General features: G+C 46.5%; 1 protein-coding gene across 8 annotated transcripts in view; it reads left to right on the top strand.

Annotated features, from left to right (window-relative positions):
• ZNF236 (zinc finger protein 236) overlaps positions 1 to 25,939 on the top strand; it is a 69,078-nt gene that overhangs the window by 5,431 nt on the left and 37,708 nt on the right. For 5 of the 8 annotated variants that reach the window (XM_042239251.2, XM_042239250.2, XM_042239249.2 and 2 more), the window contains exons 2-11: positions 4,500 to 4,642; positions 5,808 to 5,972; positions 10,486 to 10,664; positions 11,340 to 11,464; positions 11,767 to 11,939; positions 14,033 to 14,176; positions 15,792 to 15,995; positions 16,953 to 17,181; positions 23,785 to 24,057; positions 24,716 to 24,919. In XM_042239251.2, coding sequence (XP_042095185.1) covers positions 4,500 to 4,642; positions 5,808 to 5,972; positions 10,486 to 10,664; positions 11,340 to 11,464; positions 11,767 to 11,939; positions 14,033 to 14,176; positions 15,792 to 15,995; positions 16,953 to 17,181; positions 23,785 to 24,057; positions 24,716 to 24,919 — 1,839 coding nt within the window. Of the gene's footprint in view, positions 1 to 4,499; positions 4,643 to 5,281; positions 5,354 to 5,807; positions 5,973 to 10,485; positions 10,665 to 11,339; positions 11,465 to 11,766; positions 11,940 to 14,032; positions 14,177 to 15,791; positions 15,996 to 16,952; positions 17,182 to 23,784; positions 24,058 to 24,715; positions 24,920 to 25,939 lie in introns of those variants that run through there. The other 3 variants (XM_042239252.2, XM_060405496.1, XM_060405497.1) reach the window with 3 other exon arrangements.

The raw sequence follows: 25,939 nt of genomic DNA, 5'->3' as shown, positions 1-25,939 counted from the left end.
AATCAGCACCCAGATTATATAGGTTATAATAATAATTCATATGATTATACATGTAATTTCTTAGATTAAGAAATGAGACATTACAGCACTCTAGAAATTTCCATCTGATCAGACCCATGTAAGACTGATCACTGTCCTGGTATCGCACAACCTAGATTAGTCTTGTCCATTTGTTGAACTTTCTTAGGTGAAGTCATTGGTGATATCTTCTTAGGTCTGACTGCTTTTGGTCAGTTTTCCGATGTCAGTCTGTCGCAGTATACGAAACTTCGAGCTGCTCCATATCCTCCTCAGTCCTTGGTTTTGTCTGACTTTAGTTTTAACCGTCCTCTTGGACGTGCATTTCACCTTGTTGAAAGCTGTGTTTTGTTTCTCGTTTTGTAACTTGGATCTTCACAGCAGCTCTGTGAGTGGGCCGTATGCAAACATGTGGTAGTTTGCAGAGACCCTCACGAATGGTCGGCTGCCTCGAGACCGCTCTCATGACCCCCAGTCCGGCGTCCTCTGCTGTTCCTGGCCTGTGCCCTGTGACCCATGCCTTCTGTGGACGCCTCTACTGTCGGATCCTTACAGTAAAGAAGGCGTGTCCCGGGCAGGTACCGCCCATTGGAAAGTGGGACTCCTCCCGGGCTGAGCTCTCGCAGTCCTGCAAAGCGCTCTGTGGCCCTGCGTTGCGCTGCTGCAGCGCTGCCATCAGCTGTCCATTTGCGGAGATGAAAAGCAGAACGGCTGTATATGTCCAGAGATTAACTTTTTCCATTGTCATAAGGGCCGTTACACTCAGCAGGGCTGAATCCTTCTCAGAAAAGCTCGCTTGTGTTCAGACCCTGAGCCTAGAATTTGGTGTGTTAGCCAGAAGGTGAGGCCGTAGATAACTAGGGGTTTATTTTGCCATCATTTTAATGTTCTGTGGTTTTGTTAAATTTGGATAATGTACATGTATGTCTGAATGTACATCTACATGAATTTAAATCCTTTCTTTAGAAACAAAGTTTACAGGTGGGTCTGAGCTCGTGGGTCCACTTATACTTGGATTGTTTTCAGTAGTAAATACTCCACTATCATATGTTCGTGGTTGGTGAATCCATGGATTCAGAGGAACCGTGGATATAGACGGCCACCTGTAAGTTACCTGGGTTTTCGCCTGTTGGAGGATCTGCACCCCTGAACCCTGAGGTATTCAAGGGTCAACAGTATCCATACAGAAGAAGAGCAGTTGGTGGATACCTGACAAGCTGGAAGGGTGTTAAAGCTAAGTTAGGTACGAGTGGAGGGCGTGAGTCAGTGAGGCTGAAAGTGGAGATAGACATACTGGTCCTGGAAGCCTCAAACTAATGTGAAGAGACCAAAAAGTCATTCGCTTTGGTCTAATCTCCACGTATTTAGCAGGTATTTATAAGGCACTCATTATACACCGGGGCCTGTGCAGAGATTTGGAGATGCAGTGAGGAAGCAGAAAGGGTCCGTGGGTCCAAGCACTTCAGAGTTTTACCTGAAAAAGCCCAAAGGAATGGTGACATACATGGGAGGAGGAGTGGAAAACTGGAGAAAAGAAAGAATTTTTTTTTTTTTTTTTAAAGGAAACGAGGGAAAGAATGGTAGAGTAGCCAAGGCGGTCGTGGTTTGAAGTAGAGGTGATGGCTGTCAGACTTCCCAGAGGCCTGTTGATGACTTCCCAGAGCATTGTGGTGTCAGAGGCTGATGCGGTGAGGGCAGGCAGTTGATGGCTAGAGGGCCAGTTCCTGGAGGAATGTAGGGAGAGATGGAGAAAGGGAAGTAGGGCAGGTGCCTGTTGAGAGCAGAAGATAAGGGAGCTCAGCTTTATTTTGGGAAAATTCTTACTCAAAACAAAGTAAAATCAGGTTAAAAGTTTGGGGCGAAGTTACTTTAGAAACTGAAAATGCCTCATCAGAATTTATGGGTAGCTGAGATCTTAAATGCACAGTACCGAATAGTTTTAGTCAGGGGATGCAAATTTGAGTTAAATCCCAGGAACGCTAAGAATGCAGTAGGCCTTGCGGGAACCTGGTGTCCCATCACAGGCATTTTGTGTAGAAGAGATGGACCTTGGTCTTTCAGGTTGGGGATGTGGACCACCTTTGCTGGAAAGGTGAGCGGACCGGCCTGATGTGCGGGCCTGTTCCAGGGGAGAGCAGCGTGTAAGCCAGCTCTCTGTCCCCTTCGTCACAAGCCAGGCCTGACTCTGGGTAGTCAAGGCTTGGCATGATTATGGGGTGACTGGTAAGGGGTCGAGGGGCACGGATGCGTGTTAGAGAGACGGCCGCGCTCCTGGATGGTTCCTACACGTCTGTTGCTGCAGCCGCAGGAAGCAGCGTCTTGTTTAATGTGCAGGGCTCTGTGACCCTCTGTTATTTGGGGTGGTGGAGAGACAGCTCTTTTCATGTGCTCTTTAGAGTCTCTGTTTACATAGAGTTACCCTGATCTTCAAACTCGTCTCCAGGGTTTTCTCAAGGGAGTGAAGTGCTCAGTTTCTGATCTTCCCTGATCAGCTTTTGTTTCCTTTTGCTGGAGAGTTGGAGGAGGTGGGCGAACAGTTGAAGAGTGGTGGGCGTGTCTGTGTGAGGGGAGCATCTGGGTGCACTGCTTGGAATTCTGGAAAAGTCTTAATCCATAAGCAAAATGACATCATTTTTCAGTTTTAAATATATCTTTTTTTATGTCCCTTAGGGTTTTATCTATCAATCGCAGTCAATTAATTTAATTCTCAATTTTAGATAGCATATTAAGTGTAGTTTCAACATAGAGGCTATGAAAACTGTTTTATTCTGTGTCCTGAAAGAGCATTTTAATTTTGCATTTTAGAAATTTAAGTTTAGGGGCTTTTTTAATACCATTTTCAGCCTTTAGGTTAAAAGACTTGGCTACTGAGTTCTGATAGCACATTTGTCAACACGTATTTCACTCATGCCTTCAGTGTTTCTTCCCGTAGCAGGCTTTTCCAAAGGAAACAGCATAGTAATTAATGTGGTCCCAGCAATCATTTTCTTTGGACCTGAGGAGTCATAGAATGTTTTGCTATTAGTTTAGTGTAGAGATTTTGAGTGTATGGGTTTTGGATAGGATGTGGATAGAGTTAAGAATAAATAGAAGTTATCAATCTCTTTCCCTTAGTCAATCCATTTTGCTTATGAATGAATTTATAGTCTCTGGAGTTAACATTAGTATTTCTTGATGCTGGAGTTTGCTTTACTTGAGGATCTGCCAGGAGAGTTTTTGAAGCTGTTGTCCACCTTTTCCATCTGCTTCTGCTCTGCCTCCAGCATCGATTCACCCCACCTCCCGCCCTTGGGGTTCTTGCTTTCAGGCAGATTTTGCTGTTTCCTGGGGGGGACTGTCGGCCACGGCGGGAGCTCCAGGCCGTCTGCTCAGAAGAGGGACGTAAAAGTCTAGACGAAATACTCGAGTGCTGTGTTCACCACATAGGAGACTTTCCTGAGCTTCGTTGAGTCTTAAAATTAACCCGTTACCCTACCTCCAAATTTCCAAATTCTGCTATTTGAGGTCAAGTTGGATATAGAGAGTTATATGTAACATATTTCTGTCTCTGTATAGTTAATATATAGTATGTATTTGTACCCAAATTATAAGACTTAGAGTGCTTACTCTCAAGATTTGGAGAGATTTAGGACATCTTTATTTCATGACATTCTTCTAAGTTTTTGTGATTGTTGCGTGTTTATTCTTGTTTGGCCTGCAATGCAGGAGACCCGGGTTTGATCCCTGGGTTGGGAAGTTCCCCTAGAGAAGGGAATGGCTACCCCTTCCACTATTCTTGCCTGGGAAATTACATGGACAGAGGAGCCTAACGGACTATAATCCACGGGGTCGCAAAGGGTTGGACACGACTAAGGGACTAAACACTTTAAATTTATAGCTGTTAACCTGAATGAGTTTATAGAAAGCATACAGTGGAGCCTGAGGGTTGTCCGTAGCACTGCAGTCCTTTAAAACCTCATCAACTACAGCTGTGAGAGAGAACAGTTTTTACCTCCTGACTTCATCTTGCCTTGCAGCAGCTTTCAGAGGTAGATTGAATTAGTGAATTAGCTTTTATATTTCTACTAGCATTTTGTTTACTGAGTGATTTAAGAAACTGGATTATTGATGAACTCTCACAGTGACTAAGAGGAGAAGTGCCTCCTGATTTGTTGTGACTTAGAAACAGTATTGAGCTGGCAGGCATGTTAAGAAATATGATGGCTTTTGTGTGTTGCTGAGTGGGCATCAAGCCTCGGGGGTTTAGTTTCAGGTTTCTAAAAACCCTGGGCATAGTCATCTCTGTCTTAGTCATCATAGCATGTCTCATTTCTAACGTAAAAACATGTCCTTTTAAGAAATTTAAGGTATCATTCATTTCATCTGAAATTTCTCATAAATCTGACATAATGTGGTTTTGAAACAGTAACAGGATAATTTAGTTTCATTTATGTGCTGAGAATAACAACTGGTATTTATTGTTTATATATGCAATTTTATAGATGGAGTTTTAACATTGAATGCGGAGAACACTAATTATGACTATCAAGTTCCAAACTTCCATAAATGTGAAATCTGTCTGCTATCTTTTCCAAAAGAGTCCCAGTTTCAACGCCACATGCGGGATCACGAGCGAAATGACAAGGTATGTATTTATAAAAAGGATGTCGGAAATGTGAGCGTTGAAACTGGAGGAACTGTCAAATCAGCATTCATTCTTATTCCTACATTTTGTATTATGTAAATGAAGATTTTGATGTTTTGTTTTTAAGCTGTATTTCTAGCCATGGTTAGGTGATGAGATAAAGTGAGAGCTTGTCTAGTGAATCTAATGAAATTTTCTGTGAGTGGACGGAGAAATAGTCTTAAAATATGACTTTCTTCAGTAGGTTCAATTTCCCACGTCTCGATGTGTTTTTTCTCTGGCAGGCAGTGTTATCCTCAAATGGTCTTGCATCTTAAGGAATTTGAGGTATTTTATTTTAGATCGTATTTCCGCAGGCAGCAACCCTCTGGTACACAGGGGTTGAACTCTAGTGCCTCTGGTGGGATGTGTCAGGGTAGTTGGAACGTGGCAGCTGAGCCCCCGTGAAGAGTGAGCGCCGAGCCCTCTGGGCTAGCGCCGCCTAAGCCAGTGAGTCTTCTGAGATGGGACTGGTGCCCGGGCGCTCTTTTCTGGAGGGCAGGGTGTGAGCAGCTCCAGCCTCCCTCTAGGCACGAGTGATGATGTTGTATCTGTGACCATGTGTTGCTAACACCAGAACCCACTGGGCGTTTCTCTCAGGTGGAAAATCTGAAAATCCCAACCCATTAGGGTCTATTTCCAAGAGAAATACCAGTGATTTTCTTTCTACAAGTAAGTGCTCGAACACCTTCCATTTGGGGGAAATTTTAGGTGGGGCTAAGCCGCGGTGTGACAATCCAGTGAGAGTTTTTATGATTACTTACTTTGTTTGAAGTGATTTTGTTTACAGCAATGGAGTTGTCATAAAAAGAAGGGGGAAAGTCCTACCCAATAAGTTGAAGTCTCACTTTTGCTTTCATAGAGGTTACTTTCTGGTACATTATATGCAGCATTTCTCATTAGAAATAATTTTCTACACAAATGTGATGTCTCTGTATACTGCTTTGAGAAATTCTGTAAGGAGCTTTCCCATGTCAATTTTGGATTTATTGACTTCAGGTCCAGAAGGACTTTAGAAGTTGCTTCTAAAGCTTATCTGTGGATTATGGTGCTTGCTAATGTTTGAATGACATTTATTGTGGAAAGATTGTGTTTCAGTAGCTTTTCGACTTTTCTCTCCACCTAGCCACATCGATGCGACCAGTGCCCCCAAACCTTTAATGTTGAGTTCAACCTGACCCTTCACAAATGCACCCACAATGGGGAGGATCCTACTTGTCCCGTGTGTAACAAGAAATTCTCCAGAGTGGCTAGTCTCAAAGCACATGTTATGCTGCATGAAAAGGAAGAGGTAATTATTTCGGCCTATACTTTGTTCACTGATTTTTAAAATGCATCTCATCTTGGGTCAGGAGGTTTTCAGGTTTAAACTAGTTTGAAAGAGTCTTTCGCGTAGGTGTCACGGAGTCCGTTATCGAGAAACTCACCTTGGCCAGTCTCCAGGTCCCTGGTAAAGCATTTGTTTGTTTTCCAGTCATGTCAGAAGCTTAGGGCGAGACTTTTTAATGTGTGGTATACTCGGAGGATCAAAGTTCATCCACAGTGGCTGGCGGAGGAGACCCCCGTTTTCTCTTTAACAGAAGTTAGCTTGTGTAGGATTCTGCGTGGCCGCAAGTGAACTTTCTGCCTCTGAAGACAGTAGAGTCTCCTTGCCTGGCTCCAGCATCCCCTGGCACATGGGCACTTGGGAGAAGAGAGGAAATTCGTGAAGACCCAAAGCAGTTTATGCCCCCAGTAGCAGTCCGAAAGGGAGCAGTCTTGAGATGGAGTGAAGAACAGTGGGGGTGCGCGGCCCAGATGCACAGAGAGGCCCGCCTGCTGCTGGCGTGGGTGGGCTTAGGTGAAGTGTAAAACGTCAGCCCCGCGTTGTTGCCACAGACAGTCGGGAACATGTGAATGTAGAAAAGAGGAGATGGCAGCCTCCTCTAACTCAGCCACCCAGGTACCTAATTACAGGTAACTATTTGGTATGGTTTTGTCTTGAGACAGAAAAACATACAGTATTTAATTGCACATGTAAAATCTGCATCCTGAAAACTGAGTTTGTACATCATGTATAGGTTTGTGCCCTCTTTTTACATCTTTAATTTTTTATAAAAATAATTTCTTTTTATCTTTTAAAATCTTATGGTATAAGTAATACATGTTCATTTTGGAAAAAGTTGGAAACTGAAGATTAACAAAAGCAAAAGAACCAGTAGTCACACTAGTGAGAGAACGCATGCACAGCCGACCCTTGAGCAGCGTGGGCCTGAGCTGTGCAGATCCACTTGTGCGTGGAGCTTTTTAGAAACACGTCCGACAGGGCTGGGTGGTTCCGGGACCAAGGGTGGGGAGCCGTGGGCGTGGAGGGCCTGCTGTCAAGTTATGCTCGGATGTTCACCTGTGGGTCGATGCCCTAGACGTCCATGCTTTTCAAGGGTCAGGTGTGTTGTTTCTGGCTTTTGGAGGGGTATGCACAGACTTCCGTAGTAGTTTGTTTAGGAACAGTGTTTCGGTGCAGTTATATCCTGTCGCGTCATCTGCTCTGTCCCTTCCGTATTTGTGAATGCATCTTTCCCTCGCTCGCTTCGTGAATCATGAGTGTTTCCCCCACACTGCTATTCTAAATTGCTTTATTAAGGTCTTTAGCATCTGGATAGAGTGTCATGATATTTCTATCATTTCTTTCATTTTTAACATTTAAGTTGTTTATCCTTTTTCAGTACTATAAATAATGCAAATTTCCTTAAGATAGAGTCATGCAACTGGGTTTACTGAATTAACAAGGCTTTTTCACGCTCTTTGTAGAATGTCACCTTGTATTCTAGAAAGTGTGTGCCCTTCTGTACCTTCTGCAGGCTGCAGGCCCACCTGTCTCACTCAGCTGTAGCACTGTCCAGAAATGGCCAATGTGTTCTTTTCAAAAGGCAGAAAGGGTTTAATATGGTATTTTAAAATACCTGGGAATCAGTTCAAATAGTAAGACTCAGACAGTAGAGAAAAGGGTAGAGAGTTAAGTCTCCTTCAGCCCATGACCTCAGTTCTCCCAGGAGCAGCTTGTCTGGGGGCGGTCAGTGCACACACAGACCTCGGCGCCCCATGAACGCAACCGAGTGCTGGCATGCTGTGCTGTCCTATTCAGGTGACTGAGTCCCGGCTACTGTTTCGGCCCCCGCGGTGCTACGTGGCATCCGCTGCCCTGGCCCGTGGGGCTGCCCTCAGGCTGGGCGTGGGTGGTGCGGCCTCGCGTTGCTCAGTGAGGGGCTGGGGGGCTGCGGGCGCAGGAAGCCTGCCCTCGGGACGTGCAGCTGAGCTGACCAGGGGTACGAGCGCAGACGCACACACGAGGATCGTGTGCATGGAATGCTGGGATCGCTGCTGCGAATTGATGTGTGTGTGCTGGGTGAGAGGGGAGCGTGGACTGTGCCCACAGCGCCCGTCAGCTGGGTGGCCGTGGGCATCGACGTTCAGTTGGGACCCATGTGTGATGGGAGGGGGGAGTTGGGTGTTGGCGGAGGGCTGCAGTGCTTTGATGTGCTCGAGGCTGGTCAGCCGTGTGGGAAGCCTGGCGACGGGGGCCCTGTGAGGTGGGCCTCCCCTCCCCTGGTTCTGCGTGCATCTGCACAGGGCCCCTGCCGGCCCTGCCGTGAGCCCGGGGGACCATAGAGGGGGGCGCCTGCCGCTGGGGTCAGGAGGGGTCTGTGATGTGGCTGGGGTGTCTGCCGAGCACTGAGCAGCACCTTGAGGCAGATTCCTGTGGGCAGAGCAGAGGGCTCCTGAGACAGCCTGGGAGAGGCGAGGGTAGCGCTGGGCGCCGGTGCCCAGGGGCGCAAGAGAAGGGCCAGGGTGGCCCCCGGGAGGGGGCAGAAAGGGCAGGTGTTACAGGCGCTGAGCCTGAAGGTGGTTGCTGTTTATCGTGTCTCATACTCTGACTTTAAAAGTTTCATCTTCAGACAGATGGGGGCTGATAAGAACACCACGTTTCCCTGACAGTCTGCTGGCTGCTCAGCGGTCACTGACATCACCCAGCACCGCCTGCCTCTGCAGGAGGCACGATCAGGGGCTGTGACCGCAGGAAACGCAGTGCAGTGGACAGGCTGTGTGCTGCCCTCCAGGCCTCACGCTCCCACTGGGACGAGCCCGGGACCCAGGAGGATGGGAGGCCCATCCAGGCCCCTTGGGGTTGGCAGGTGTGATGTGGCGGCAGCTACAAAGCCTCCCGTCCGATAGCCCATGTCAGTTGTGGTGCAGCGTGTACTCAATCCTGCTTTCACCACGTGAGCTAACTGTACACAAGCCAGGGTTTACTCAGAAAGTTCAGGAAAGTTTCAGAGAGTATCCACGTAGATATCTCCTGAAATGTACTCACCTGCTCATTTGGTAAAAAAAAAAAAAGCACATAAAAAAGAGGGTGGATCTGAGCCAGAGCAAATAAAGAACAGGGCTGGGAATGGGGATGGAAAGTCACGGTTTGCATCGCGACTGTAAGTCGTCGGTGCAGGGCAGGTGTTCTGCCTGCAGAGTCAGGGTACACGTGGCCCCGCCGCTGCATTCGAGGGGGGCAACAAGTTTTGTTGTTAGATGGTTTAAAAAATTTTTTGACAGTTCGCAAGAAAGAAATTTCTTTATTATCAGCAAGATACTAAGAAAACAGCAGTTCGTTATTTCCTTAGATTATTAAATATTAACACTAACTTAAAAGTCATTTAAGTTGAAGTCATTGGATTGCTCCAGGTATCCCATTCAGCTTCGTCCCTTCCACAAAGGACGCGCTGAGTAGTGTCAGTGAACGGCCTCATTCAGTGAGGTTTCTGTGCATTCACGAGGCTATCAGGTGCGGTAATTAGAAGAAAGTCTAGTGGGAAGAGATAGCTTTGCATTCTGTTGTGCAGAAACAGCAGTTTATGTGCACTCTCAGGTACCTAGCGGCATTATGGAACGCCTCACTTTGGCACTCCTACGCTGTGCAGCAGCTCACGTGCGTCTCTGGACTTGGCTGTGGCAGCCCTGGGAGGGCAGGTGTTGCGGTCCCCACTGTTTCACACCCCTTGGGCGGTCAGCACACTCAGGTGCACATGGCTGGTGATTAGGGCCTCAACGTGAGCTGAGGCCCAGCTTCAGGACACTGGGGCTTGCGCTGTCCTGATGGAGACACTGCTCGTGGTTTAAAATTGACCCTGGCTGTATTTTCAGAAGTCAGAACCAAAGAATGAAATACATGTTAATATATTTACGAAAATACAGCCCAAGCATTTTAAGTCGCACATTAGAAGTTGCTGTGCTGCTTCGCGCCTTACCTTCTTTTCAGCGAGCCTTTGAGATCCTGTGTGTGTCTTGTGCTAGCCCCGCAGGTGCTCAGCCAGGCACGTCTGGATGCAGCCGCTGACTGTCCTGTGATGAACCTTCTATATAAACCAGATGGAAGGAGCGATAGGTATTTCCATTTAGGAGCTTACCAGCTGCCAGCTTGTTTTAAGGAAGTCTATTAACTATCATCTTAATTTAAATTCTTTCTTGACCTTTTTGTGGTGTCCAAGTCCTGCTTCAGAGTTTTCACAGCGTAGATGGACAAAGTGCCATTAACCAGCAGTCAGTTTGAAGCAGCTCACTTTGCTCAAAAGCTGTAGTGTTCTCTCATCCTTTCGCCTGTGTTTCTGTCAACAAAGAAGTGATTTCTTGTATCCTTGTACTTAGAGCCCGCGTGTATCTTTTGAGAGGCGAGGCGGTGTTTGTTCGCCAGGAGGGTGCACTGCGTGTGTCAGCGGTTTAAGCAGCGAGACTCCGGCATGTCCGCGTGCTCACAGGTGCCCTCTCCCCCTTAGAACCTCATCTGCTCTGAGTGCGGGGATGAGTTCACCCTGCAGAGCCAGCTGGCCATCCACATGGAGGAGCACCGCCAGGAGCTGGCCGGGAGCCGCAGTCACACCTGCAAGGCCTGCAGGAAGGAGTTCGAGACGTCCTCACAGCTCAAGGAGCACATGAAGACACACTACAAGATCAGGTGGGAAGCCTTCCCCGGCTAAAGAAAATTATACCATGTATGAAAAATTGGCACGCTGCTCTAGGAACAGGAGCAGGGCGACTCGGGAGTGTGGTGCTGGGATGGCTTTCATAACCTGTGGTCCGTGTCGTGCAGTAGGACAGATAAGGTCAAAAATGAAACGTCAGACTGAGGGTAGACGTTTTTAGCTGGATTACAATGAGAACAGCTGTAGAACAAGGTATTGGCAGTACACTTTTAATGGGCAGGTAAAAAGGTGTGTAGAGTGGACTCACAGGGCCAGATTAGCACCCTTTTTAGTGAGTTGGTTTATTTGTACTACATGGAGCTTGCACGTGTCCAGCACTGTGCTTCGTGTGTCTGCAAACAGATAAGTAAAACTTCATTTAATCGTTAACAGACCGACCTTCACGCCAGGATACTGCTGTGGTCCCCGTTTTGCAGATGAGAAAGCCTAGGCTGGAGGTTTCTGCCCAGCCTTCAGGATGCGGCAAGGCTGCTTCTGGGGGCTGGAGCAGGGAGAGCCAGGGCGCAGGGCGGCGGCTGAGGGCCAGGGAGGTGGGAGCCTTCTCGCTCCGTGTGTGTGGTTGATCTCTCCTTAAAGCTCGCTCTGGTTCTGAAGCGGTGGGGTCACAGGGACCCCACTTACCGCATGCTTTCCTTCCGGGATCCCAGGGTGGCCGGCACCAGGTCATACAACAGGAACATCGACAGGAGCAGCTTCACATACTCCTGCCCGCACTGCGGAAAGACGTTCCAGAAGCCGAGCCAGCTGACGCGGCACGTCCGGATACACACAGGTGTGGGGCGCGCTGGCTTCTGGAGGACCTCTGACGAGGCCTGGGGGCCAGACTGTGGCCTGGAGCCCGCCCGGCCTGGACTGGGTCCTCGGCTTTCCCTCCAGCTTGCGGAGGCCCGCAGTGCTCCTTAGCAATGTTGGGGAGGTGGTGGTAGTGTGGGTCTGCGGCCTCAGGGAGGCGTTCCGCCTGGAGGGGCCAGGTGTGTGGTCTTGAGTTTGGGTAACTTAAGAAGTATTTCTCTTAACCCATCAGATGCTCACACAGTGTGGAATCATATTTTGATCATCTCTCTCCCTCTCCAGGTGAAAGGCCATTTAAGTGTAGCGAATGTGGAAAAGCTTTTAACCAGAAAGGAGCGCTGCAGACTCACATGATTAAGCATACGGGTGAGAAGCCCCACGCCTGTGCCTTCTGTCCCGCCGCCTTCTCCCAGAAAGGGAACCTCCAGTCCCATGTGCAGAGGGTTCACTCCGAGGTGAGCGTGTCCCCGGGGTGTAGGCTTGTGACGGGCAGGCTGGGGTGGAGCGGGGAGGTCCTCACAGGAGTGCAGACGTCACAGGCTGCACAGGTGCCCCCGGAGTGAAGGGTGAGCCCGAGGAACTCTACTTGTTAAATGTAGATAAAGGGTTTGTGCAGAGCAAACCCTGTTTAAAAAAGTACGTGCATTCGGGCTCAGTCATGTCCAACTCTTTGCGACCCCATGGACTGTGGCCCGCCAGGCTCCTCACATGGGATTCTCCAGGCCAGAGTACTGGAGTGGGCTGCCATGCCCTGCTCCAGGGGATCTTCCCTATCCAAGGTTGAACCTACTTCTCTTGCATTGCAGGTGGACTCTTTACCACTGAGCCACCTAAGAAGCTCCCCAAAATACATATATATGTATATATCTAGACAAGTACATACATATACATGAATATATATGTGTATATATAAAACATGTGAACCTTTTTGGCTTATATGGAAATATACTGTTTTTTGTCTTTTTACCAACAATATTATAGCTTTGGTGAGTAAACGTTTGAAAATAATCCTAATACCATTGTTAGTTACGGTCGATCAGTCTGAACGTAAACGTTCTGTCATGCCTTTTAGTGAGCCCAAAACACGGGCGCTTCCAAGTGTAAGGAGCTGAAAGACGATGTGAACCTGAGGAGGAAGGGTTTTCCTGTGCTGGCACAGCTGACCTTGTGTACAGCCCCACTCACGTTTTCTGTCCGCATAGCCCTGGCCAGAGGACTTGCCTCCATACTGTACGTTAACTGATCATTTCAGCCAAACCGATGTTCCCGTGTTTCGCTGTCTCCAGCTGTTGCTGATCTGTCAGCCTCTGGAAGTAGCTCTGTCCGTCCGGTTCGTCTTCGCTCTCATTAACCGCCGTGATTGGGTGTCTTACTTAGTCTAGTTGGAGATAATGAAGAGGTATTCAAGCAACACAAACACTCTTATCATGGATCAGTTATTTTATGTACTTACTTTGGAGGATGAAAAATACCACAGTCCTAAAAGCAAGTGTATATCTTTTGATTTTACCCTTGGTAAATCCTTAGGTAACAGTAAAATGAAGAAAAGCTTACATAGTTCTGATAGTTTACAAGCAGACTGAGAACTCGTATGCAGGGAAGCTGCTTTTAAGACTGTTTGCTGTCAAAGGCCCAGGGACCCTGGGAAGAGCACACGCAGACTCGCAAGGGTGCCTTTTGGTCTGCGTTAGTGCCTCCCGGAGCTGCCTCCATGTGAAGGGGATTGCCGAGGAGTGACTGTGTGTCTGCACACACGGCACCAGGAGAAGGAGGCTGAGAACTGCCCGGCTTAGGAGAGCCTTGCGGGAAGGCCAGGTTCGCCTGCCCCGAGCTGGAGACCCCCGGGGCCTGTAGTGGGACTGACTCTGGTGTTCTGGGAACAACCCCTAAAGATTGCTTGGAGTGTTATCTAATCCTGTGGTGAGGCTAAGCCGTGGACTTGCTCTTCTCGAGGTGCCGGGAAGATGGCGTCTCCCCCAGCTCAGAGCTGGCCGGCGCAGGCCCTGAGGGCAGGGCGAGGACTGCTGGGCGCCGCCTCCGTGCCAGCGGCCCTGCTCCCTCGCTGCCCTGCGCTCCACTTTCTGCTCCGCCAGAGGCTTAGAATGTGGCCACTGATGAGACGCAACTGTTGGAACTGGTGGCCGCCCTCCTGACTTGTGTGTTTAAGATTCAGAGTAAAAGTCTTAACTGTCTGGCCTTGGTTGTTGAACACTTAAACCATTTTATTGAACACTTAACCATTTAAGAAATCGAGAACAGGTCAGACTTTTTTTTTTAACTAGAGCACAGTAACTGAAAACTGTGAGTTTTCACTCCCGAGCCAGTTCTGATTTATAGAAAAGACTGAAATTTCAATTAATCTCAGACCGAAAATACTGATTACAGAGTCAGGTCATTGATTCTAGACCTCTCTAACTTAAAAGGTGTAATAAAGAGTTACATTATTTCTGTCATTTTAATTGAATGGTTAGTTATAATTTGCCATCATGTAAATATTTTAATCTAACGATTAATTGTAAAACATTGTTTTTCTTTTTTGTTCTTTAAGGTCAAGAATGGCCCTACTTATAATTGTACAGAATGTAGTTGTGTATTTAAAAGTTTAGGTAGCTTGAACACTCACATCAGCAAGATGCATATGGGTGGACCACAGAATTCAGCAGGCGCTACAGAGACTGCTCACGTCTTAACGGTAAGGTTGACCAGCTGATTGATAGAAGGTATTCTGTTACCAAAATCTGTCATCCAAAGTATGACCTTTAAAATGGAATAGAATTGTCAGTAGTACCATAAAGGTGCTATGAAAGTTTCCTGTATGGAAGTATGGGTCCTACTTTTATTTGTTTGCTTAATTAAAGAAAATCAAATTTTTGGAAACTTTAAAATAATTTTACGTGATTCTGATTTATGGGTTATCATCTGAACCAGTTAGAAATAAGGCCAAATGTCATCATTGTTATAATGACGTAACAATGATGTTATAATGGTACAACATCAAGTTGTAATTCCTGCAGTCAGTGTTAACTGGTGATTATTGAATATTCTTTATGCCTGTGTTCTCACTGAAGAATCACTTCTCTTTTTAAAGTGATGTTTCCCTGGGTCTGATGTGACAGTGATTCTTCTTCCTGAAACCTTGCACTTTTGGGAAACTAAGTTGTATTTCCCAGTACACGCAGTAAGGGCTGTGACTCAGAGCGTGCCCACTTGGCTCCTTCCTGTAGACTAGTGGCTCAGCCTCCGTCTGCGGCTTCTCCTGCCCTCTCAGCCGAGCTGCTTGATGGCGTCTAAGTGTTGAGCATGGTGTCCTGACCACAGCAGACAAGTCTCGCGAGTGCAGAGGTGCCTCGTGAGTGCGGCCAGTCGGTAGCTGGTGTCAAGTCGGCAGCTGCCTCTTACCACGGAGAGGACAGGCCCAGTTTGTATTTTGACCCCAAGCATGGGGCTCACATTTAGTGTTGGCTTTTTCCTTTCTCACTATATTTGTGGCTTGGGATGAGTCCTCAGCTTACTCTTGATCAGGGAGAGTGTTGTAATGATGTTCTAAAACTGGAGAGTAATCAGTCTTGTAATTAGGTCTTAAATTTTATTTTGGACTGAGTAGTTTTAAATAAAATTTTCAACATACAAATCAAGCAAATGTTAGAGTTTGTTTTTCTTTTTCCTTTGGCAGTATGCAAATCAAGCGTGTAGGTGGAATGAATTACCTGGAATGATAATCCAAGTCATTTAAAACATCTCCATTCTCAGTAAAACGCTGAGAATGCCATGCAGGGGTTTGTCCTGATGTCCACCATGACAGTGTCTTGCGGGTTCTCTGACCCCACTGTCTTACGTGTGTATTTTCAGATTTCTGGGTTTCTGAGGAATCAGATCAGCTCTCCGCTTCCATACTCTTGGCTCTGGCTTTACAGAGCTATTATTGCTCCACTGCCCCTAGTTTTCAGGAATCAAAAAAATTTTTAGACCACAGTGATTTCTTTCTTATTTTGTCTATTTGGTAACGTTTTTACTCCTCATTTTAGTGACCGACGGGGGGATGCGGTTTGTGTGCTTAATCCCTCACCTTGAAGTAATAATCTCTACTACCATGTAAAAGACTTTAAAAGAGTGACAGAAAAATTCATTGAATACGTTTTTTTAAGAGCCAGTTTTGGTCTAACTTAAAAAGTCAGTGAGGCATATTTGGGATATTGTTAGATTTTCTTGCTCATAACAAAATAATGCTGGTTTCTTTTTTTTTCTTAAATTGCTGTACGAATTAGTATACTTGTTTACCATTCTTAATGAATGTCGGTGTGTTTTAGGCCACGCTTTTTCAGACTTTACCTCTCCAGCAGACGGACGCCCAGGTCCCGTCAGCTCCCGGTCAGCAGAGCTCGCAGGTGGTGACCGACGTCATCCAGCAGTTGCTGGAGCTGTCAGAGCCGGGGCCGGTGGAGGCCAGCCAGCCGCCCCAGGCCGCCCAGCAGCTGAGCATCACCGTGGGCATCAACCAGGACATCCTGCAGGTGAGCCACGCTGCCCCCGCCATCGTGTCCGTCAGGGCCGGGGTCACCGCTGGGAAGTCAGTATTCAGGGCTTGTCGGAGTAAAGGCATCTTCACGAGAAATGTGTCCTAACTGAAACGATTATATTGAAACAAAGCTTGCTTATTTGATTACTTATGGACAATGCAGATTTTGAAATGATTTATTAATCTATAAACAAAAAGTTTTAGAAACCTAACTTTTTTGTCTGTAAGTGAGTTTTCTGGAAAAGAACAGGCTTTTCAGGGCTTTCTTATATCTGTCCTTGGTGACAGAGGGTGAGGACTATTTGATTCTTGCTTGAGCCCCTTGGAGACAGCACCACGGGTCCTGACCGTGTGTGAGCATCTCTGCTCGTGTGGGGCTGGCGAAGGAGGGTGCACAGATGCCTCTCTCAATTCTCCTCCCCCAGGCCCGCTCCACGGCCGCGGCCTTCCCCCTCGCTCCCCTCCCTCTGTTTACTTGTTGATGGTAAACGCTGACCTGTGTGCTCCACCTTCGTGGTGACAAGTTGGCTAGGGAGTGAAGAGTCAGGTTGTCAGGACCTTGTGACAGCTGGTGTCCTGAGGGCGAAGCCCCTCTCGTCTCTTACCGCGATTCCCAGACGTGCTATAGACAACCAGGGTTGTCTGATACAATAGTTCTACCAGGCACTGTAGTTAATTTTAATTCCCTTTAATTTTGAAACGCAAATGCCAGCTTTTGCCATGCCAGCTTTTGGGTAGAGCTGAGATGTCAGATTTCCAAAGGGACATTTCTACCTCCAGATCTGGATGTTTCGCTTATGTTAATAGAGGACTGCTTGGCGATGGAGGCTTTCCTCCTGGTGGGGTCGAGTCAGATTTCCGCAGGTCAGGCTTGCTTGTGTCTTTGTGATTGACTTTGGTGGGCAGGTGTGGGCGTCACCCCTCCTAACCTCCTAGTTCTGTTCTGTCTCAGCAAGCCTTAGAAAACAGTGGGCTGTCTTCAATTCCAGTTGCAGCGCATCCGAGCGACCCCAGCCACACCAAGGCCGCGGCAGCTCAGGGCCAGACCCCAGACGCTACGAGCATTTCAAGCGAGCCAGCTGACCCTACAGACACAGAGCAAGAGAAAGAGCAGGAAAGCCCAGAGAAGCTGGATAAAAAGGAGAAAAAGATTATAAAGAAGAAATCACCGTTTCTACCAGGTAATTTTAGCACGTGCTAAGGTTCCGACATTTGAGTGGTCAGTTGCTATTTAAGAGTCGTGTCCTCCTTTTTCCTTCTGAGGGGGGATGTGTTGTTGAAGACTCCTTTCTTCTCTGCCCAATAGTGTTTGTTTGTGGTGAGCTTTGTTGAACTTGCCCCTTTTCCGCGGGTGGCTGACGTCCCGTGCTTGAGCCCTCCTTCCTGCCAGCCCTTCATGCCAGGCTCTGCTCTGTCGTCCCCCAGAGCCCCCCGCCTGAAGCTCCTGAAGCCCCCCCGCCCCACCCTCGGCCCCTTCCCAGCGGCGCTGTCTGCTCCCCGGCTCCCAGCCTTTGGAAGCCCGCCCCACCTGCATCTCTGCCTCCCCTCTGGGCGTCTGGATGCAAGCGCATGCTGTGGGGAAGCTGGGTTCCTGCTGTCCCCTCAGCATCCTCGCGTCTGCTGAGTGGTGTGCGTCCCATAGACATGGCTGCGTCACACAGATCTCCTTCCTTGCCCTCCTCTCTCGTTCTCTGGGGGACTCGGGCGGTTGTTGGAGGCCAGCTCACATCGCCGCCTCGTAGGAGCAGGGGTCTTCCTCTCTCAGTCCTGAAGACAAGCAGGACGCATGGTCCCCTGGGTCACTCGTGTGCAGCTGGAATGCGTGCTGTGCGTTTCCGCAGTCCCTCGGGGCTCAGTTTGGCTCACCATGCAGGAGCAGGCCTTACTGTGTCTTTCATGGATAAGATAGATCCCTGCCTTTTGGGAGCAGTGTTCCTGTAAAAATGTTTGCTTAATGCAGTAACTGTTCTTGGGAGGTGTGGACTAACCCTGTCATCTGTGTTAACACTTCTTTCTGAGAACGCATTTTCTCATTGCCAATGTGTGGTTGTGAAGTCTTTGATTCTCAGCCCACAAAACATCTTGGCCCTACTCTCGTTCTTCTCCCTCTTCTTTTGATCTGACCCTTCCTCCCCATGTGAAAACAGGATGATGGAACCCAAGCAGTTTATTGTCTGGGGTTTCCTGGGATCTGGTGAGGCAAGAAGGAAATAAGGGCCATTTCCACACATTTTTGTCAGCTGTGTGGTGGCCTTGGAGGTCCCACATTAGCCGTGTGTTCTTGGACATCTCCGTCTCGTACACCTGATAAACTGATGAAAACCCAACAGTCCCTGTGAAACGTTCATACAAGTTACAGCACTTGCTGTGCTGAACATACGGAGGTGCCCAGACGTGGCTGAGGGCAGGCCAGACTGGCCTCCGGAAGGTGCTGAAGGGGAAACTTCATCCCGGGTTGTCCTCCGTCTTTAGGGTTAGAAACGGCTTTCTCTTCTGCACTGAGCATCAGATGGAGATTTCAAAATGAAACTGCAGTTAACCCTATTGTACCTTATTTTAATATGCAATGTTGTGCTTACTGAGTCTATAAAGATTATGTAAATTTTAATTTTTGAAATATTTGAATAAATATTTAGAGTACTGAGCAAGTTTATGTAGTTCTAGTAAATTTTAGGTTAAACGTGATCCTTACTATAGGTTGGAACAAGCTTTTTTTGTTTTAATCATCTCTGATGTTGTGATGATAATATCACTGGGGGCATGTTTCTATATACAGACACTCCTTTTGATTAAAAGGAGTCCCTCCTTTTATAGGAACCAGTATACTTTTAATGTAATGATCATTTCTGAAAACAAAAACACTTCTTCAGGGGTAGTTGATACCATCTGGTACCCTAAGAAGACCCTGAGCAAACTATTCTTGTGTCATAAGTCATAACATTTTCTTAACAGCTGATAATTAACTTTAATTACATTTCCAAGTTGAACATATATAGGAATCTAAAGCCATCACTCTGATTTACTCAGTCTTGTGAAAATGAATATTTTCTTTGCTTTGTTGTTTTAAGAAGTGTTTTTTGTAGGAGTTGAATATTTAACAAATACTTTCATATTTATCATAAACCTTGTGGCGTGTAAATCACTGCTGCTTGTTGTGCAGTCGCTAAGTTGTGTCCGACTCTTTGCGACCCCGTGGCCTGCAGCACGCCAGGCTTGCTTGTCCTTCACCATCTCCCAGAGTTTGCTTAAGCTCATGTCCATTGAGTCGGTGAGGCCATCCAACCATCTTCATCATGAAGTTTTAATAAAGTCAGTTAACCTTTCAACTTTCTCATCTGAAAAAGGGGCAGTGATGGGATAAATAAAAGAGAATCGAGTAGTGCATGACACATAGTAAGTGTGTAATAAATACACGTGTTTCTAAGTTTTTCTGAGAGTAGGCAGAACTGCTCATCGCACGCGGTTCAGAAGGCACACAGGTGGGCGGTGGGTGCACCTTCCTGCCCTTGCCAGGCTCCCTGTGCCCCGCCTGCCCTCCCAGCCGCGGCCTCGCAGGTCTTGTGTCTCCCAGCAGGCACAGGCACGGTGGTGTGTATTCTGTGATACCGTTTTTAGTGAGGTGTGCCATGCTGCGTGTGCTGTGTATTCTGTGATACCGTTTTTAGTGAGGTGTGCCATGCTGCGTGTGTCTCCCAGCAGGCACAGGCACGGTGGTGTGTATTCTGTGATACCGTTTTTAGTGAGGTGTGCCATGCTGCGTGTGTCTCCCAGCAGGCACAGGCACGGTGGTGTGTATTCTGTGATACCGTTTTAGTGAGGTGTGCCATGCTGCGTGTGTCTCCCAGCAGGCACAGGCACGGTGGTGTGTATTCTGTGATGCTGCTTTTAGTGAGGTGTGCCATGCTGCGTGTGTCTCCCAGCAGGCACAGGCACGGTGGTGTGTATTCTGTGATGCCGTTTTTAGTGGGGTGTGCCATGCTGCGTGTGCTGTGTATTCTGTGATGCCGTTTTAGTGAGGTGTGCCATGCTGCGTGTGTCTCCCAGCAGGCACAGGCACGGTGGTGTGTATTCTGTGATGCCGTTTTTAGTGGGGTGTGCCATGCTGCGTGTGCTGTGTATTCTGTGATGCCGTTTTAGTGAGGTGTGCCATGCTGCGTGTGTCTCCCAGCAGGCACAGGCACGGTGGTGTGTATTCTGTGATACCGTTTTAGTGAGGTGTGCCATGCTGCGTGTGTCTCCCAGCAGGCACAGGCACGGTGGTGTGTATTCTGTGATGCTGCTTTTAGTGAGGTGTGCCATGCTGCGTGTGTCTCCCAGCAGGCACAGGCACGGTGGTGTGTATTCTGTGATACCGTTTTAGTGAGGTGTGCCATGCTGCGTGTGTCTCCCAGCAGGCACAGGCACGGTGGTGTGTATTCTGTGATGCTGCTTTTAGTGAGGTGTGCCATGCTGCGTGTGTCTCCCAGCAGGCACAGGCACGGTGGTGTGTATTCTGTGATACCGTTTTTAGTGAGGTGTGCCATGCTGCGTGTGCGGTTTTCACTCTTTTGCCTCCTAGTGTCTTATGTGCAAGATGCCGCAACAGTGTTCTCTGTAGCGTGGGTTCTTCTCTGATTTGCTTGGCATTTGAGTTAAAAGGGAGAAGTATTTTTTGTTTTCATATAGCAGAAGGGAGAGATAGGTTTTATGTTTATATAGCCAAATTTATCAGTGTTTTATGACTTTGGGACTTGTGTTAACACTTAGACTTTAACACTGACATTATGGAAAAAATGCCTTTTACCTAACACTTTCACACTTTGATTTTCTTTTTTTTTTTTTTTAACATTATGAAATGGTCACCACCATATGTCCATCTACCACCTGTGTACTTTTGTATTTTAAGCCAAATCTTCGACTGTTTTATTTTTTGTTGTTGACGGGCACCCAGCCACCCAAACACCATTTATTCAGTCCTGTTTTCCCTGCTGAGATGCGGTGCCACCACCATCATACATTACACTCTCAAGCCTGTGTGGGTCTTTTCTGGGCTTTATTCCAGTGATCTTTTTTTTCATGTGTTGTAATACCAAATGGTTTTAGCTTTATTGTGTGTTTTATAACTAGGACACCTGGTCCTTTCTCACTTCACTTGTTTTAATTAAAGTTTTTTTTTTTTTTTTACTATTTTCTCATATTTATTTTTTCATATGCACTTTAAAAACATCTACTAAACTTCCAGAACTAGTTCGGAAAAACTCCTGTTGGTATTTGTATGTGCTGTGCTAAGTCGTGTTAGTTGTGTCCGACTCTTTGAGACCCTATGGACCATAGCCCACCAGGCCCCTCGGTCCATGGGATTCTCCAGGCAAGAGCACTGGAGTGGGTCGCCATGCCCTCCTCTGGGCGGTCTTCCCAACCCAGGGATGGAGCCCACTTCTCTTGCGTCTCCTCATCGGCAGGCAGGTTCTTTACCTCTAGCACCACCTGGGAAACCCTGGTATTTGTATGTAAGTGACTTAATTAGAGAGAACTGATGCTTTTGTAACTTTCTGTCTTTATACCAAAGAATAGGGTTAGTGTGGGATTATATGGAATCGTGTGTGTGAAACTTTTGAAAATTGTAAAGCACTATATAATTGAAAGAATCATTCAGTAAAAAAAAAAATTAAAAAGGAATAGGGTATGCATTTCCACTTACTTAGATCTTCTTTTTTTTTCTTCCATGTTTTAGTAGGAGTTTAAAATTTTCTTCTGCATTTTGATTGTAGGTAGGAAGGATGTTGATTTCCATAGATTAAAGTGTGGGCCTTTTTCTGAGTTTTAGTTTTTTAGGTGTATAGCCATATCATTTGTAAACAATAATTTTACCTTTTCCTGTATACTGTGTGTTTTTGTATCTTACCTAGTTACATTGGCTAGCATCTGTCAAACATGAGAAATTTATGGCAGTGTGATAGTGAACTTTTTCCTGACCTTATTTAGTAGGACTGCTTTCAGTATTTTCCTAATAAGTCAAACATTTTATTGATAGATTTTATTCACCTCCTCCTGTTTTTAGGCAGTTTTTTATAAACTTAAAAGCTAGATGTTGAATTTTAGTAAATCCCTTTTCATCTTGAGGATGACTATATATGTTTTTTCCTCTTAAAATTTATTGATGTGTTTGAAGAGAAAAGCTATTGCCCAACTCCAGGAAGGATTGCCATGTGGGAATGAAGAACTGGTTTTCCGGATCTTACATTTTGTCACAGGGTCAGAAATCTGGATTCAGTTTTCTCTTTCTAACACTGCCTGGGCCAAGCAAAATACTTGCAGGGCGCATTTGGAGTGCGTCAGGCTCCGGCTCCAGCTGCCAGTCTGTGTCTCTGTTCCACTTTATTCCCAGAAATAATCAGAACCTGGTGACAGTTGTGTGTCATCTTACGTAATTAAAGATATATTTTCATTTTTGCTTGAAAAAAAATCTGGTCGAGGGAGGTGATTTCCAGACTTTAGCGAACAGAGACTTCCTTTTTGTACTTTGCTTTTCTGATTTGTCATGGTAACACATTTAGGTAATTATTGTACTTTTCTAAAATAGTTTTTGTCTAATTAGTTTAAGCAATCTTAAGTTTTAGACTTTCTCAATATGAGAAATATCACCATAGAATAACTATCTTTCTCTCATTAAAAAAAAGTTTCCCTTGTTTCCTGCTCTTCCCCCCGCCCCCCGCACCGCCCCCCCCCCATGGTTTGTATACGTTCTTGTTTTCAGAAAAAATATTATTTTGGATTCTTTTACTTAACCTCCTTTCCTATGTTACTTATTCCTGCAAAGAGCATTATTTTCAGGAATATACATTTTCTCTTTTTGCAAATTCACTTGCCCATAAAGAAAATTCCTTGTATTTATTGTTATCAAAGAGAAGGAAACAACTTTTTCTCTTCCCCTAATAAAATAATGTCTGTACAGACACAGTTCAATAAACAGTGAAAATTTTCTGATGAATTTCCTCAACATGGCCTTTTTGATTTCAAGTGGATTCTTATCGTAGGCATGTTTAATTTCTGATGAATAAATCTAATTAAAATTTTAAAAGGTGATTCTGTCAAATTAGAAATTTGCCAGTTTAGATATTATTTTACCTATTATATTTCCACAAATTCTACTTGTGATTTTTCTTCTGGTGGAAATAGTTTTAAGCCTGGTTCAAGGTTGAATAAAAGTGTTTAGAGTTTTTTTATATTTGAAGAATTTTCTATATTTGTTCATGAATCATGAACTCATTTAAATATAGTATTTCTTTGTTTTAACTGTCTAGTTCCTTTCTATAGCATGAGAACTTACCATTTCCTAATCATTTTATTTATATTTTTATTATTTTTTTTTGTATTTTTTAATAGTGATAACAGATCGGCTCAGACAAGACTTACTATACTTCGCTCCTTCTCCTCTTGTTCCTTGAGTTAATTTTGTAGTAGTTGGATGAGATCTGCTGTTCTTTGCATTTCCAGCAGATGAGTCTATACTGCTCATTCTTGATTTATGCCCTACACCTGTCTCCTTAGAGTTCCTCTCTCTCAGCCAGTGGTTTGTGTCTTCCTGAGCCTCTTAGGATTGTCTGCAGAATTCAGTCACAGTCGTCTTTCATTTCAGTTATTACGGAGATTTAAGCCTTCCCCACAGTTGATCACACACGCCCTCTGCCGTGGCAGAAAGCACACAGGTGTGGCGTGCGGTCTGAGTGCCCCCGGCCGCCGCAGGGTGTCTGCGCCTGGCTCCGCTCGGTGCTGAGCCGGGCTGGGCCCATCTCGCCCCCCAGGGTCGATCCGCGAGGAGAACGGCGTGCGCTGGCACGTGTGCCCCTGCTGCGCCAAGGAGTTCCGCAAGCCCAGCGATCTGGTGCGCCACATCCGCATCCACACCCACGAGAAGCCCTTCAAGTGCCCCCAGTGCTTCCGGGCCTTCGCCGTGAAGAGCACGCTGACCGCCCACATCAAAACGCACACGGGCATCAAGGCCTTCAAGTGCCAGTACTGCATGAAGAGCTTCTCCACCTCGGGGAGCCTCAAGGTGCACATCCGCCTGCACACAGGTGCGCGGGACGGCGGGGCGCGGGGGGGCTCGTGCGCGTGGGTGTCACGAGGCCGCGTGACCTTCTGTAGGCTGAACCGCATCCGCACGAGCAGTCCTCGTGGAGCCCGCGGTCGAAAGAGGGAGCATGTCGCGCCCTCTTAGGGGTGAGGGCAGCAGCAGGGGGGGTGAGGAGGGAGCCGCTGGGGGCAGCGGGTTCTGACGCAGACCAGGAGCGTGCTCCTGCAACACCAGCGCTTGCTGCCGGTTTACCCAGCGCTGGCCCGGCTGAGTGCAGTGGAGACCTGAGCGTGTGGGTGCTGCCCACAGGCCTGGGGCCGTGCTGTTCTCCCAGTTACAGGCGGTGACCGTGAGGGGAGGCCCTTACGCAGCCTGGTGTCTCAAGGACGCCTGGTTGCTGGAGCACCCACTTTACCGTTTTAGGCTTTCTCCTGGAAGTGGTAAATGCTCTGTTCACAAAAAACGCGCTTATTACGTGCCTTCACATCTATGAAGTGCACTGTATGCAGACAAGGGAAATAACGGATCATATCCATGAAATAATACATATATATGACATGAAGCGACAGATTGAGCATTCAAATCAATATTGCAATACTAGATTTTTATGCTGGCCCTAAATGTGTGTCTCTGGAATAATTCCACTGTCAATTGTTTAGGAGTCAGACCTTTTGCTTGTCCTCACTGTGACAAGAAGTTCCGAACCTCAGGCCACAGGAAGACTCATGTCGCCTCTCACTTTAAACACACGGAGTTGAGAAAGATGAGGCACCAGCGTAAACCTGCCAAGGTTCGCGTGGGCAAGGCGAACGTCCCAGTCCCTGACATTCCTTTGCAGGAACCGATTCTCATAACAGACGTAGGTAAGACTCCCCTCCTTGGGTACCTTGCAAGGTGGGGCAGTGTTGTGGTCTGCACAGATAGCTGTACACATGGAGCGGGGGGAGTTACTGTGAATTGTTTTGCTCTGTGGGCCAGTATGTCCCACAGAGAAATTAAAATCCTAGTTCTGTCTGTCCCTTAATCTGCTGCTCAGATTGTGTTCCTGGCGAGAGGAAGTGGTGTGTGAGTGAGGGTGTTGGCATCCAAGTCCTCACTGAGGAGGACTGTTCCTCGGGGACCTGTCATGTGGGGCACCCGGAGTGCTGTGTCGTCTGCATCACAGATCATCCGCTGGGGGGCTCTCACCTTCTGATTAAAACAACAGTCTGCCAGCTTTTAAATTCTTTTTAGGCTTGATGTTATAATGAAGGAAAATTATGATTTTGTTAACTAAAAAGACACTGCTTATGAGAATTTTTGGAAAAATGTAGGTCTTAGAGCAAAGTTAAATTCATTAAATTCTGTGCAAGAATTTACGTTTTTATGCAGTTCCTGCATTTCATCATCTTAGATATGCTAGTCTGTGGACAAAATTAGTATCAAACAAAATATGATTTGGTATAAATAAAGCTTAAATGATATAAAGAGAGATACTGTGGATTAATGTCAGTGGTAGTCCACTGATAAGATGATCAACAGTCATGAGCTTTTATGTATTTAGGTGCAGAGCATCAAAATATATAAACCAAAAACAGAAGAAAGGAGAAATATTCAAATTCTGCACCGTAGTGAGAGGTCTTCAATTAGATCAATTTAGACAGCAAGACTGAAGAGGATTTGAAGCACACATATAAAAAGGGTGATTTAATACCTTTAAAACTGTTTACTCCAAAGTACATGCTCTTTTAAATATGCATGAGGTAGAAGTTGGTCACATTCTGGGGTATAAAGAAATTTCAGGTTTTCAAAAATAGAAACTGTAAAGGAAACAATCCTTTATTATAGTTCAATGAAAACATAATAGAAAATAACTATCTAAATTTTCATTATATGGAAAAGAA

This window comes from Ovis aries, chromosome 23 (assembly GCF_016772045.2).
Source record: "Ovis aries strain OAR_USU_Benz2616 breed Rambouillet chromosome 23, ARS-UI_Ramb_v3.0, whole genome shotgun sequence".
NCBI classification, from domain to species: domain Eukaryota; kingdom Metazoa; phylum Chordata; class Mammalia; order Artiodactyla; family Bovidae; genus Ovis; species Ovis aries.
The sequence above is the reverse complement of the archived record's forward strand: the minus strand, read 5'-3'. Positions and strand labels throughout refer to the sequence as shown.